Source organism: Haemorhous mexicanus, chromosome 2 (genome assembly GCF_027477595.1).
Source record: "Haemorhous mexicanus isolate bHaeMex1 chromosome 2, bHaeMex1.pri, whole genome shotgun sequence".
Lineage (NCBI taxonomy): Eukaryota > Metazoa > Chordata > Aves > Passeriformes > Fringillidae > Haemorhous > Haemorhous mexicanus.
The window spans coordinates 38,784,051-38,797,388 of NC_082342.1; the positions used below are offsets into that span (position 1 = coordinate 38,784,051).

Genomic DNA, 13,338 nt, shown 5'->3' on the forward strand with positions numbered 1-13,338 from the left:
GAGCGCAGGAGGGAAGACGAGAGCATCAACACATGAAAAGGGGCAAGGCTTGAATCTGCTGATGGAGGCCCCAGCCATGGAGGATGGTGCTGCCAGGCCCCACCTGGCAGGGACCCCACAGCCCCATCCCGCCTGGCGCTCCGGACACGCCGAGCAGGAGCAGCACGTTCCCACCGCCGGGCGCGCCGGGCGCGATATGACGGCGTGCCAAAGGATCTTTGGGAGCTGAAGGGGGGGAATACCCTGGCATAGAATTTAAAATGTGCTCTAACCTTTTCTGCAAACTGAAAGCAAGAAAAATGCTCATAAAACTAGTCTTTGTGCACAGAAAGAAGTCCGTTTTTATACTGTTGCTAAGTTCCTTATTGTTTTCTGGCTGTTTTTTGTGTTTCTGTGGCAGCCTTTTCTGTGGGCCTCTTTCAGTGACTTAGCTATATTGGCCTGCAGATAATTAGATCAGTGCTATCATTTTCACTGTCCTTTTTCCTCTGGAGCAATTTGCATGATAATGGCAGTTTGTGCGACTCTCTCCCTCCGTCTCCCTCTCTCTTTTAACCAGACACCATTTCTAAACATGAAATAATTCAGGGAACAATCTGTGAGTGGCTCTGTTAAGAAAAGACTGAAACATCTGGTTAAGAAAACAGTTCTGGTAACCAAGAATCCAATATTTATGTCAACTATAACTTTAAAAAAGAGGCCTTTTTTTAACAGCATTTTTAGTCTATATTTTAGTCTATATACAGTATTGGCTGTATGCAAAGCTCCTAACCCCAGTATACTCCCACTCTGGGTATATATGTCTTTGTTATATGTCTATCTAGACAATTTGGAGGCAAATAAAATATTAGAGTCTAAACTCTTGATGAAACCTACGACAGGTACCATTTAAAAGGCAGCTGTGCCCCACAAACTGGTTCTGGCCCCTCTTGCTGTGAGCAAAGCCTTTTGTCCCGCAAGATATGCTCAAATCTAAGCAGGGGAGCAAACCCACTGAAACCCAGAGCTTGGCCTGGGTGACTGACACTGGTGTTGTGTGATTTAGGGCCTGGGGCTTCCCATGGGAGAACATATTGTGGCCTCATATTGTGGGCCAAGGAAGGTCTTTGTGCAGGAGCAAAATCTCCTGCCGTGCCCAGGTCCTGCAGACCAGTGGCCATCTCAGCCTCCAGGCTGTGCTGCACCACTGAGAACATTATCTTTGCTGTAAGAAAAGGGGTCTTGAGACCAGTTCCTGCTCCTGATGAGATTAAACTCCCTGCAGACATACCTCAGCAAGGGAGAAAAATAAATAGTAAAAAAAAAAAAAAAGAGTTAATAAAATTGATCCTGGTATGTGAAGACTGTGAAATTAATTTGGGATTTGGATTTCCCTGTGGCAGCACAGACAAGGCTGGGAATAGAAAATCATATTTGCCTGTTGAGTTAAAGATGATTTGAAATTTCCTAATAGGCAATTTTTGATAGGCAAAACTGGACAGGGTTTTGATAGATTTCTAAGTCAAAAGTAAAACAATTAAAATTCCCACAGTTGTTTTTCTTTTTATCAGAAAAAGATTCTTGTAAAGAAATGGGGTTTAACCAGTTTTCATTTATGTGAGTTAATTAACTAATTATTTTTATTTAAATACTGTAACATGTTGCTGAACAGTATTTTCACAGATGAACTTGCACTGCAAATATCTCATAACAATTGTAACACACCAGAAAAAGCTTCCCTGTGGGTAAATATCTGTAAGGATTGGGCTCTCTTCTTGTCTGCCATGGGGTCACACAGAACCACAGAATGGTTTGGGTCGGAAGGGACCTTAAAAGTCTAATTCCAAACCCCTACCATGGGCAGGGACACCTTCCACTAGACCAGAGCCTCATACAACCTGGCTTAGAACACTTCCAGGGTTGGGTCATCCACAGCCTCTCTGGACAATCTATTCCAGAGCCTCACCACCCTTTACCCACAGTAAAGAATTTCTTTCTTACATCTAACCTAAACCTATCTTCTTTCAGTCTAAAGCCATTCCCTCTTGTCTTGTCACTCCAGGCACTTGTGAAAAGCCCCTCTCTGTCTTTCTTGTAGCTCTTTAGGTACTGGAGGGTGCTTGAAGATTTCCCCAGAGCCTTCTCCTCTCCAGGCTGATCCATCAGCTGAGCTGCACCGCACTTGCCTGAGAGACACAAAGGAGTAGGAAAAGTTATGATAACACTGCTGTGGTCAGAGGTACCTGAAAATCACCTTCAGGTCAGAGAGAAGTCACCTCCAAGTCAGCCTGGCTGAAGCATCATTTGAGAGCTGCCCAGAGTGGCAGAGAGTGCTCATCCCAGGGCACGGGAGAGCTGGAAGGACAAGCAGAGTTCAGCTCATAGCTACATGGAGCAAAGATGCCACAAATCATGTGGAGATTTTGACATTGGGTTTCCTGGCTCAGGAAAATTGATAATTCACAAACAGAGGGCAGGGACAGGCAGTGGCTTACCAGAGGCATGAGAATTGCTGATGCCCAGCAATTGTGAACGTTAGATCCATCGAGCGGAGTTATTCATCACCTAATGGAATTCAATGGAAATGGCTTCACTGGGAATGGGACCAGCTCCTTACTTCACAGCATAAATCCTGGCAGAGAAGGCTCCTTTCTGAAACAGTGCTGCCAAGCAGTGTGTGGCCAGCATCACAGCCCAGAGGGCACCTGGCCCTCCCGTGCTCTCCCCTGTGCTGGGGATGGTGCACGGCCACACCTCCGAGGGACACCTGACACCGGTGGGATCAGAGCCCTTTCCGAGATACACAAAGTTTCTTTTGCAGCGTTTTTAAATCCTCACTCTTTGCATCAGATAAGGTTTGAGGAGCTCCTGTCCTCCCCAAAGCCACACAGCCCCTCCTCAAGGCCATGTAGCACCTCCTCAAAGCCTGTCAGGGACCAGGAGATCAAACAAGCTGGTTTGCAAAAACCAGCCATGCAAAAAACCCCAAAACATTACAGGGAAGATAGTCTGCAGCAAACAAGACAGTGCTTGACATTACTTGCTGTCTGATAGCACTCCACATTTCTTCCAAGCAGCAACCTGCAATACTAGAGAAATAAAGGAAGGAATTCAATCCTGACCTCGCACACTTACCTTCAGAAATGTCCCTGAGGGAAGATAAAACCCTGAAAATTTAAAGGAATACACAAGAATTGAGGACAAAAAAAAAAAAGAAAAAAAAGAAAAAAATTCTCAATAGTATGAAGACTGGTTTATTTTCTAATTAATTTTATGTATTTGTAAATGTTTCCTCATAGGATATTTCTACCAGTAGCCAAGTGTCAGATTAGGAGCAGGACTTAATGAAAAACAAAATTACAATTTCAAGCCCCAAGTCTCTTTCCCGAAGATGCCAGTGGTGTTTCTTGCACAGCTCTTGCAGTGGTGAGTCACCAGCAGAAGAGGTAGCTTATTAAATGCACTATTTTTTTGACAGACAAGTTCATGATTTTGCAATTCTTGTGGGATTTTGATCTACTCCAGGTAATTAATAATCAAACTTTAAATAATTATAGACAATTTAGGTGGAAGACTCACCTATTTCAGCTATTTCAGCATTCTTCCTGAATGCTCCATGTTTTCAGAGTATGAAAAAATATTAAGCCCACTGAAGGTAGCTTCAGTGAAGAGCTCAAAGCCTGCTGCCCTCACCTTATATATGATACACAAGATTTGAACAAAAATCACAGCAGTATGAAGAAGATGAGGGTTTCTTCAATCAGGAAGTTTACATAAGGAAAAAAATAGCTACAATGTGAAATGTAAAAGCAACACTAAGTTTTTTAAGCTGGTCCTGAGGTTTCTTTGGATGAACTGCCCCAGGAATTAGATTTGGATGGTCCCTTCCCCATTGCATGCTTGTTCTGATCTACTCGTCCTTAAGCTTCCAGTCTATCTTCACACAGATAGATTCTCTTCACAATATTTCATATATAAAGTACAGAACACAGGTGAGGAACAGGATTTAAAACTGTCCAGATGAAGGAGAGTGAGATGGCTGTGATGGAAGAGCTGATTCACTGCTCCAGGTTTACACTGGAGTAACCCCACTGAAATAAGGAATTTCACTCCTCCAAAACCAAGACCTGGGTCAGGCTCAGCTGAACGATGGATTTTGCATTCATTCAGAAGATTAAATGGAGTCTCCCATGTGTGCCTGATTTTCAGCTGAGTCTTGCACACCTCACATGGGCAAAACAACCACTGCACTACGAGCAACATGATGACAGACCTGGGCACTGAAGGACTGGACTGCATAGCACCACAGAATTTCAGAAAATACTGGCAAACTGGAAATAAAGTGCCTCCCTCATGACTTTATGAACTTAGTTCCACTGGAAACTTTGCCTATATAAAGCTGATGGGGTGAGAGATCTACATACAAATATTAAATTCACGTTAAGCTGACTAAATTTGGCTTAGGTGGAATATGCCTTTCATCTCCTCTGATTTTATTGAGGATTTTATTGCAATTCTTTCTTTATTAGTGGGAAAGCAAATCAGTGTGTTTTAAAATTGTTCCCACTGTTGTGAGTATAAACTTCCTGAAGATTTTAGCCTGTTTGCAAGAGATTGAGTAAAATAAAGATTTTTTTTTTTTTAGGTCAACATTTTCTTCTGGCAGACTGAGCCTGAAGTGCACTTTATTTCCCTTTAATTTAACAGCTCCAGCAGCTTTTCCAGTTAAATCGACTGTTCATTATTGAGCCCATTTATGAAGGGCTGTGCAGTGCAGTTTAATGAATCCCTGGCACAAAGCTCCCTTTCAGTGTAGGGAAAGAATAGCAGCCTATTTAGGTCCTGTAGGGCTGTATGTCAAAGGCTGCCTATAATACTTGTCAGGGAAGGGCAGAAATTCCCACTGATATAAGAATGTGCAAGAAATCAACTTTCACAACCAACTCGCCGATTAAGACGCGATCAGGAAATGAGTCTGTAGGTTGGGAGCGGTGACACCTGTTTGGGCAGCCAGATTTTCCCAGAACTCGATAACCATATGGGCCATACAACCAGGAAAGGGGGAAAAAGAAAAAAAAGAGCCCTCCCTCCCCTGTCGCAGAGATTTTCTTACTTTCACGCTGCCTCCCTGATGCCACGATGAAAGGAAAATGGGTGCTGTGAATTGTGAGAGCTGGGCTCAGCGCTGGATTTGCTCTGCCTGCCCTAGGAGAAGGTTTTGCTAGTGATCATAAAATCATGGAACAGTTTGGGTTGGAAGGGACTGCAAAGATCACCTGGTTCCAAACTCCCTGCAGTGAGCGGGGACATCTTCAACAAGATCAGCTTGCTCAAAGCCTCATCCAGCCTGGCCTTGAACACTTCCAGGGATGGAGAATCAACCACCTCTTTGGGCAACTTGTGCCAGTGTTTCACAGCTCTCATCATAAGACATTTCTTCCTTATATCAGCCTGAATCTATTTCCTTTTAGTGATGAGGCACAGGGTGAGATGTTTCCTTCAGGCTGAATCCTGGTGGGATCCTGCCCCGGCATGGCAGAGGATTTCCCTGGGACACTTAGACACTGAGGTGGGCGGCCCCGTGAGCTTCAGGAGGGCAGACAGAGCTTCTGCAACTGGCTGCAGTGAGCAGCTGCTCCACAGAAGCGAGGCTGCTCCACTGTAACACGGCCCTTGGTTGTGCAAGTCTTCCTTGCTTGTGGAAACTGCTCTCCTGTCTGACCAGCCTGGTCTGCAAGGATAACAAATTGTTCTTCTTGTGAAGGGCTGGATCGTGTGGCCATGAGCTCAGTCTATGGCCAGAGCAAAGCATTAGTGATCAGGGCATGCTCCTACTCCCTTTGATTCTCAGAGTGACTCTGCCCTGGTATTCTAAAAGAGCCAAGCTTGATGCCAAGGGCGTTGCTCTCAGAAGCCTTGGTTCAACCCCCAGAGGTGGTTGAGATGCTGCTCCCTCTAACAAGCAAGAAAATGAACAAAAGCAGATTAATTTCCTACACAAAAGTGGGCAAAAAACAGCAGTGTAACCCCCAGAGCCCATTACTAAGCACTGAGTGCTCTCCTGTGGGATGAAAGTTTGAGGTGGTGGAAGCAATTCTGCAGCCACTTCACTCACCCCAGTCTGTAAGGGGTAAAGTGCAGGGAAAAGGACAGCTGGTCCAAAATTTTGCTTGGGACTGGGGCTATTTTGTGGGTCTAAACCCAGCATTTCCTGGACATTAGACCCTGCTAGTGAGCTGAGGTTGATAGCTGGGCCTGAGAATCAACACGAGTGGACTGAGCATCAGCATCTGAAAGAGCACAGGCAGAAGACAAGCAGTCTCATACAGCTGCTAGAAAAAAGATATTTTTCAGAAATAACCAAACTGCTATTTCCTTTAAAAAAAAATCAAGTTTCTTTACAAGTTGTTGACATCATGTGGCTTAGCAAATTTCCCTCCAGGCATTGCCCAACTCGGGGTAATCAGCTCTGCCTGAGAGAACACAGAGAATAAGCATGTTTAATGCAATTATGAAGGCTTTTTAAATCTCCAGATCTGGTTGAGAATATGTAAATTCAGCTGCTTAGCACAACTGAATGCAAACTTTCCTTTGCATGCCTGACAATTGTTTTAATACTCTCCAAGTTTTAGGAGGTAATAAAGTCTCCCGCTAAACCGTAGCTGAGCTCTCAAAGCTGTTTAATTGAATGAATTCAGCCTTACAGAAGAGAAGCTGGGGCTTTCAGCTCTTTTTTATCTGAGCCACCGGATATTTATCCACTCTGCATATAATGCCACCCAGACTCATTAACAAACCCTTTAGACAAGCTAGGGAATATTGCTGCTACGATGCTGAGGCGGATGCTAATTTGAGGACAACTTCTTTGCTGCTCTGTTTGAATAATTTCGTGTTGCTCACATAAGAAACAGTCCCAGACTGTCTGCACATCCCGTGAAGGACAGTGACCCCCATTTTCTAGACCCGTGTGCAGCTCAAAGTGGCCTCACAGGGGATGCAAAACCATCTAGTGGAGCACACAGGGGATGTATATGTTGTTCTTTACATTTTCCCATCAATAAGGGAGCTTGGAGCAGGCTGCAAAGCTTGACAGGGCTTGACAGGGCCTGAGGGTAACAGCTCGGATCGTTAATCCCTGTCAGTTGTATTCCAGCTAAGTCGTTTAAATCCACCTTCTATGTAGACATACTCATTCTGACATGGAGAGATACAGAAACTTCCCATAGCCCTCTGCCTACCAGGGTTCTTTTGCTTCAATTACACACTTAGAGCAAGTCCCGAAATAACAGAGACTCTGGGAGCCTCCAGCTGAGCAAGTTTTGCAAAGGAGACCCGGTCCAGATGGGCCAGCACCAGAACCAGGCTGTGCCTGGGACTGTGAGGTTCTGCCTGCTGCTGGGACCCTGCTGAGACTGCTGAGATGCTGGTGAGAGATCAAGAAAATCAGCAATCTTGTTTTGTAGAGGATATTGAGCCTTCTTTTCCTCTCACGAAATATGTGGTTTCTCCTCTTTGCAATACTTGCTTTGCATTCAACAAGTGTTTCCAACCACAGTGAGGTGAATTTGGCTGGTTTTTCCATTTTACCACTAATTACAGTCCAAGGAGCCTGTCTCACTTTCCTTCTGCAGTTTTGCTTCCTGTTTTTTCCTTCCAATACAAATCTGCTGCATTTCCAATTAGCTGATGCAGACCATGAAAACTCACTTTGCTTAATTCCAAATCAGACATGGATCTTCATTCAATTTTGGACATGTAAAAGCACTGAACATAAATCTGGAGCTGGGTTGTTCTGCATCAATGTAAGAGTCTTCTGAAGGCAAATTGAAATACCTTTTCCCCATAAAAAAAGACAAGATAGTTCCTTCAGAGGTTGTTAACAGCACTTTAAGTGGCCACTTCACTAACTTTTTGCCTTTTATACGGAAGATTTATACTGCTGCTTCACAAAGTCCATGCAACACCACAGGCAAGGTGATCTAGTGGAGGGTGTCTGTGCTCACTGTAGGGAAGTTGAACTAGATGATCTTTAAAGTCCCTACCAATCCAAACCATTGCATAATTCTGTGACATTAACTCCCTGCACCCCAGCCATTTGAAATCTCCACTGGATCACAGCTCTGAATTTTCTTAGGACTTGACTAGACTGAGAATACACCATGCAATGTGCATATCAATGAGCTTGGAAAAAAGCTTCCTTTACAAATCAATTTAAGTGTGTGTATCCTGGTGGCTGTCAGAGCGAGAGCATGTCCCCGAGCCCTCGCACCCAGAGCCGTGCAAGCGCCGGGCCTGATCCCAGACGGAAGAACATGTTTTCTGCCAGCTGAGCAGCTGCAGGAGGGGGAAACAAGGCTGATGGGGTCTGAAGGATGCTGCGCACCTGCTCTGGGGTGCCTGCGTGTGTCTGGTCAGGTGATGCCTGTCCACCTGTCCCGGGATGTGTGCGTGTGCGTGCGTGTGCGTGTGTACACCTGTCCCGCGGTCTCCGTATCTGTCCCAGGGCGGGTGTGTCCAAGTCCCGGGGGTGATGCTCGTCCCGCCCCGCCGCTGCCGGTGTTCCCGCCCGGGGCGGGGGGTTGGTGGGTGCAGCCGGCCCGGCCCCCGGGCTCCCGGCAGGGAGGCGGGGAGGGCCGGGGCCAGCCCCGCTCTGATCCCTCCTCCTCCTCCTCCTTCCCCGCCCGCCGCCTTTTCCCCGCTGCCGCCGCCGCCGCCCGCCGGGCGCATCCCAGCGGAGTCTGTCGGACCTCGGGGCGGCGGCGTTCGCCGCCGGCCATGGCCGTGCCCGCCGCGCTGCTCAGCCCCCACCACCTCCTCTCCTTCTGCTTCCCCGCCGCCGGCGGGCTCCTGGGCTATGCCGACCTGGAGAAGGGCTACGAGGGCGGCGGCGGCGACGCGGGGGACTTTAGAGAAGCCACCCGGGACCTGCTGAGCTTCATCGACTCGGCTTCCAGCAACATCAAGCTGGCGCTGGACCGGCCGGTGAAGTCCCGGCGGAAGGTGAACCATAGGAAGTACCTGCAGAAGCAGATCAAGCGCTGCACGGGCATCATCGCCGCCGCCGCCCCGCCGCCGCCCGCCGCCTGCCCGCCCGCCGCCTGCCCCGCCCGGCCCCCGCCGCGCCGGGAGCCCGCGCAGGCGGCGGGCAGCAGCCTCCAGAGCAAGAGCCTGGCCGCCCTCTTCGGCTCCCTGCAGCGGGGCCGGGGCGCGGCGGGCGGCGCCGAGGCCAAGGCGGGCGGCGGCGGCGCGGGCGGCGGGGAGAGGGCGGCGGGCGGCCCGCGGAAGGTGCCGCTGCGGGACCGCAACCTGCCGCCCTCCTTCTTCACGGAGCCCGCGCTGCCCGGCCCCGCCGCCCGCGGGCCGCCCGCCAAGGAGCCGGAGAAGGGCGGCGGGGGAGGCGGCGCGGAGGCCACCGAGTTCTTCGAGCTGCTGTGCCCCGAGTACGGCGCGCTCCTGCCCGAGCACGCCGCCCCGACCGACGCCTTCGGCGGCCGCCTGCCCGCCGAGCTCGGGCTGGAGCACGGGCTGTACGAGCTGCCGCTGCCCGCCGGGCCGCACCCGCTGCTGGGCGGGCTGCTGTACCCCGAGCCGCCCTGGAGCCCGGCCGCGCCCTGCAGCCCGCCCAGGAAGGCGCCGCCCGAGCCGCTGCGCCCCATCTACCCCGGCGGCGCCGAGCCCGTGCCCGCCGGCGGCGGCGGCGGCGGCAGCGAGGAGCCCGGCGGGCACCTGCCCGCGGGGTTCGCCTCCTTCTTCCCCGAGTGCCCGCTGGCCCCGCCGCAGCCGCCCTACGACTACGGCGGCGGGTACCACCGCGGGGGCTACCCCGGGCTGTAGGGCGGCCGGGGCTCGGGGTCCGCCGGGACGGCGGGGAGCGGAGCCCGAGCCCCCGCGGGGGCGGGCGGACGCTGGGGCTCCGCACACTCCGCTGCATGTGAGAGCCCCGCAGCCGAAACCGCGGCCACGGCCCCCGCAGGATTCACCCTTGTGCACTGCCAGTCTCCTCCTCCTGCGGTTTGGGCGACGCTGCAAATAAAATGTGAAACTTTGGGTTTCTTCAGGTCTTTTTGTAGCGGCCGGTGCCCCCCTTTCATCCTCCTTCCTTAGGGGCCAGGGCTTGGCTGGCTGTAGGCAGACGCGTTGCTGTACCTGTAGGCGACGTGGGGACAGGGGCTGAGCTCCTCAGAGGCCGCGGGGACCGCTCGTCAATGATTTCAGTCTAAATCTAAAGCCGGTGTCAACACTTGAGGTGCGTTTAACATTTTTCCCAGGCTCACGTTTGTCACAAGTGCTGGCGAGTGTTCAGCTGAGGACACAAAGGCAAGAAAGTGAAGCAAAATTAAAAATGCTGCTACCAAAACTCAGTGTCCTGAAATTTTAACAGCGTCTTGCGGGATCTTGCAAAACGGCAATTTACAGCGATTCGTAAATTCATTGATGGTGTAAGTTCGGGACAAAAATGTACTGTAGCCACTGCGGCCATGTGATTCCTACAGACTTTTGGATTTCTTCCAGGAATGTGTCAAAGCTCAGAAAGCGATGCGGCTCCGTCTCATTGTGTACAGGAGATTATTTGATAATCATTTAAGTTATGTAAAAGAGTCTATGATAGGTCCTATAAAAATAAAGCTACACAATAGATCCGAGATGTGTGGTTGTTACTGCTGTTGAGACGCGGCGTTCAGGGGGCTTTCACCGTGCCTCCATCCTCTGTAATGGTTTCTTGGCAGGAGTTAAGACAGGCAGCGGGTTTTGTCTTTTCTAAATCTTTTGAAATGGTGTATTCTATCCACAGCGACCCGTGCTTGTTTGGCCTTCATTTGTACCGTCTGTTTCTGTAACTTAGTAGAAAGAAAGGAACGATAAAACGCTACAAAGTCAAGGGATGAAAATTGTTACAGTTATGAAAACAGGATACTCGGAGGTTTCCTACTGAGGTGCAAGTTTTCAAAGGCAATCCTGCAGTCTGGCTCCCTGCCAGCCCCAAGTGGATTGTTTGTTTTTTAAACGGGATCCACATAGGGATCAGCCTGGGATTTTACCCTCAGTGATGGTGACAAATCCTTGTGCCTTTTTTTTTTTTTTTAAAGACAGTGTGGAAGGTAAAGCAATTTTTTTTCATTCTTCTACCCAGATTTAACTTTTCAGAGATTTGGGGTCAGCATGCTGGGAAGTGTGGAGAGGTGAAGCAAAATCTTTTGGAGATAAACTGAGATAATTTGTTTTGGCAAATGCTTTAATTTTACTTTTATAAGCAAGAGCTGTAACTGCTGCCTCCTCTTTCCTCCCCACAAGCTGCCTAAGGTGTCCACAAGCTGTATGGAAAGGAACCACCATGGATGAACATCCACAACACTCCAGTGTTTGATAGCTGGTTGCTGTTGAGGAAATGACCTTTTCAAGAACAATTTTTCAGCATTTTATTTCACTCAGCTTCTCGAGAGCGTGTATGAGGATCAATGGGCAGCCTGTCCAGCCAAGGTAGCTACAAATTAGGTTAATCCTGACCTGCTGCTGGTTTTGATGACGGGACAATGTTCTGCTCTGTAAGCTCTGTCCTGCCTTCTTCACTTCGGCAAACCTCCCAGCTTGCATTAGTGAGATGCACACTGCCAGCTCCCAGCAGAGATGGCATCTAACTGTGTCTGAGACTACCTGGGCAAGACCAGCTGGGGAGTTATTTCAGGTGGAGATGTGTTGGATTGGTTTTTTGTTTGTTTAGCTCCTACTTCAAGCATGTGAGCTTGCAGCATGTCTTGACAGCTGCTCAGAATTATTTCAGCTGAATGATGCTGTGCTAATAATCTCCTTGCCCGTTTTACTCCCCTGAGCTGTGCACCTAAGATTTGCAAATGCTGGGGGAAATGATAATGCAGTGGTCCCAGGTAAGGAACAAACCCACCTGTTTTAGGATTTATTTATCTCATAAGCTCAATGGGCAAACGTGTATTAACTGGGGATCTAATCCTGAAGAATTTATAGCCTATCCTGTCAGCTGTCTCACAGGTGTCAGTGAGATTTTGCTCAGAAAAAGTCAAAAAGAGGTTTTCAGGCATTGGTTCTGGGATAGACATTGCACACCTGACTAGTCTGATTGCCCATGGACCTCACCTTCTTATTCTAACTAGCCCTGAAGGGCCACAAATGTGAGCAGCTGGTGGGTTTTGCTCATTTGGTGTTCTGCTGCCTTGTAGATGGTGACCTGTGGTGCTCAGAAGCTGAGCATCAATCAGCTTACTTGGGTTAGACCTTGTCTAAAACCTGTGGGAGAAGCAGCTCTGTGGGTGCCAGCAGAGCTGGGCTGATCCAAGGCTGGGGTGGCAGCCCATTCGCAGTGCTGCCAGCTTGGGAGGGTTCTTTGTGGGCTTGCAAGTACTTTGGGTCAGGCTCTGGCAATCAGGCTGACTGAGCAGCAGCTGCACTAGTCTCTTCAGCTTAGTCTCTAACCTGCTATAGTTCCTTAAGGGGGATGTTCAGATTATAGGAGCATGCACTTAAATGAAAAAAAAGAAATCTAGAAATCAGTGGTCTTTGAAGTATGGCTGCATTGCTGCCAGAGGATGTATTTGTATCTGAGGAGTACCTGGCATGGGAAGTCTGATGAGCCTGGGAAGGAGCTAACAACAGCTTTTCCCAAACAGACCAAACAAAAACTGCTGTGTAACTCCTGAGGAGCACTGAAGCCCCTCTCTACGCTGTGGAGGTGGTGAGGGCACCTGAACAGCCCAGGGGTTGCCATCTAGTGAGGCTGCATCTCTGATCTCGTTTGTGCATGTGTGGGCTCTTTTTGTTGGGTTGTTTCCCCCAGCTTGAATAGTGCAGGCACTGAAAACATCACCTAACAGTCTCACTCAGAAACACCCTTGGGAAATTGTTTTCTCCTCTGCAACACTGAAGATCACAATCTTATGCACTTGCAAGAATAAAAGCTTTTGTAATTGAGCGAGATATTTTGGGTTTTTTGATGCACTTTTATAAGGAGTCTGTTCCTAAGGACTAAAGCTGATTCTTTTAAGCTTTTCTGTCTTAAAAGAAGTGTCTCCCTTTGAAAGGAAACGGGTTCTGTTTGGTTGGATCGAGGTCAGACTACCAAACGATTTCATTTTACAAAGCCTGCACTGAATTCCTCAGATACACTAAACTCCATTTTATTGCTGGTTTATTTTACACATATTGCCTGATGTTACTGGAGATTTTGATGGAAAAGCATACACGTGTTAATAATTTTTTATATATAGTCAAAGATGATAAAGGGGGATGACAAGAACCCTTGCTTCTCATTTTAAATGAGGGAATCTTAACCTTTCCTGAATGGTGATTTACTGACAAGTAAGTAAGGGTTCACCATGAATAATTACTACT

At 48.7% G+C, this 13,338-nt stretch overlaps 1 protein-coding gene across 1 annotated transcript; it reads left to right on the plus strand.

The window, feature by feature from the left end:
• Window positions 1-8,655: 8,655 nt before the first annotated feature.
• On the plus strand, window positions 8,656-10,615 carry FAM181B (family with sequence similarity 181 member B). Its single transcript, XM_059838518.1, has one exon. The coding sequence runs from the start codon at window positions 8,755-8,757 to the stop codon at window positions 9,811-9,813; it is 1,059 nt and encodes a 352-aa protein (XP_059694501.1). The 5' UTR covers window positions 8,656-8,754; the 3' UTR covers window positions 9,814-10,615.
• Window positions 10,616-13,338: the final 2,723 nt, after the last annotated feature.

Excerpts from the sequence above, each read along its gene's own strand:
- FAM181B (XM_059838518.1), top strand. The coding sequence starts at position 8,755 with ATGGCCGTGCCCGCCGCGCTGCTCAGCCCCCACCACCTCCTCTCCTTC.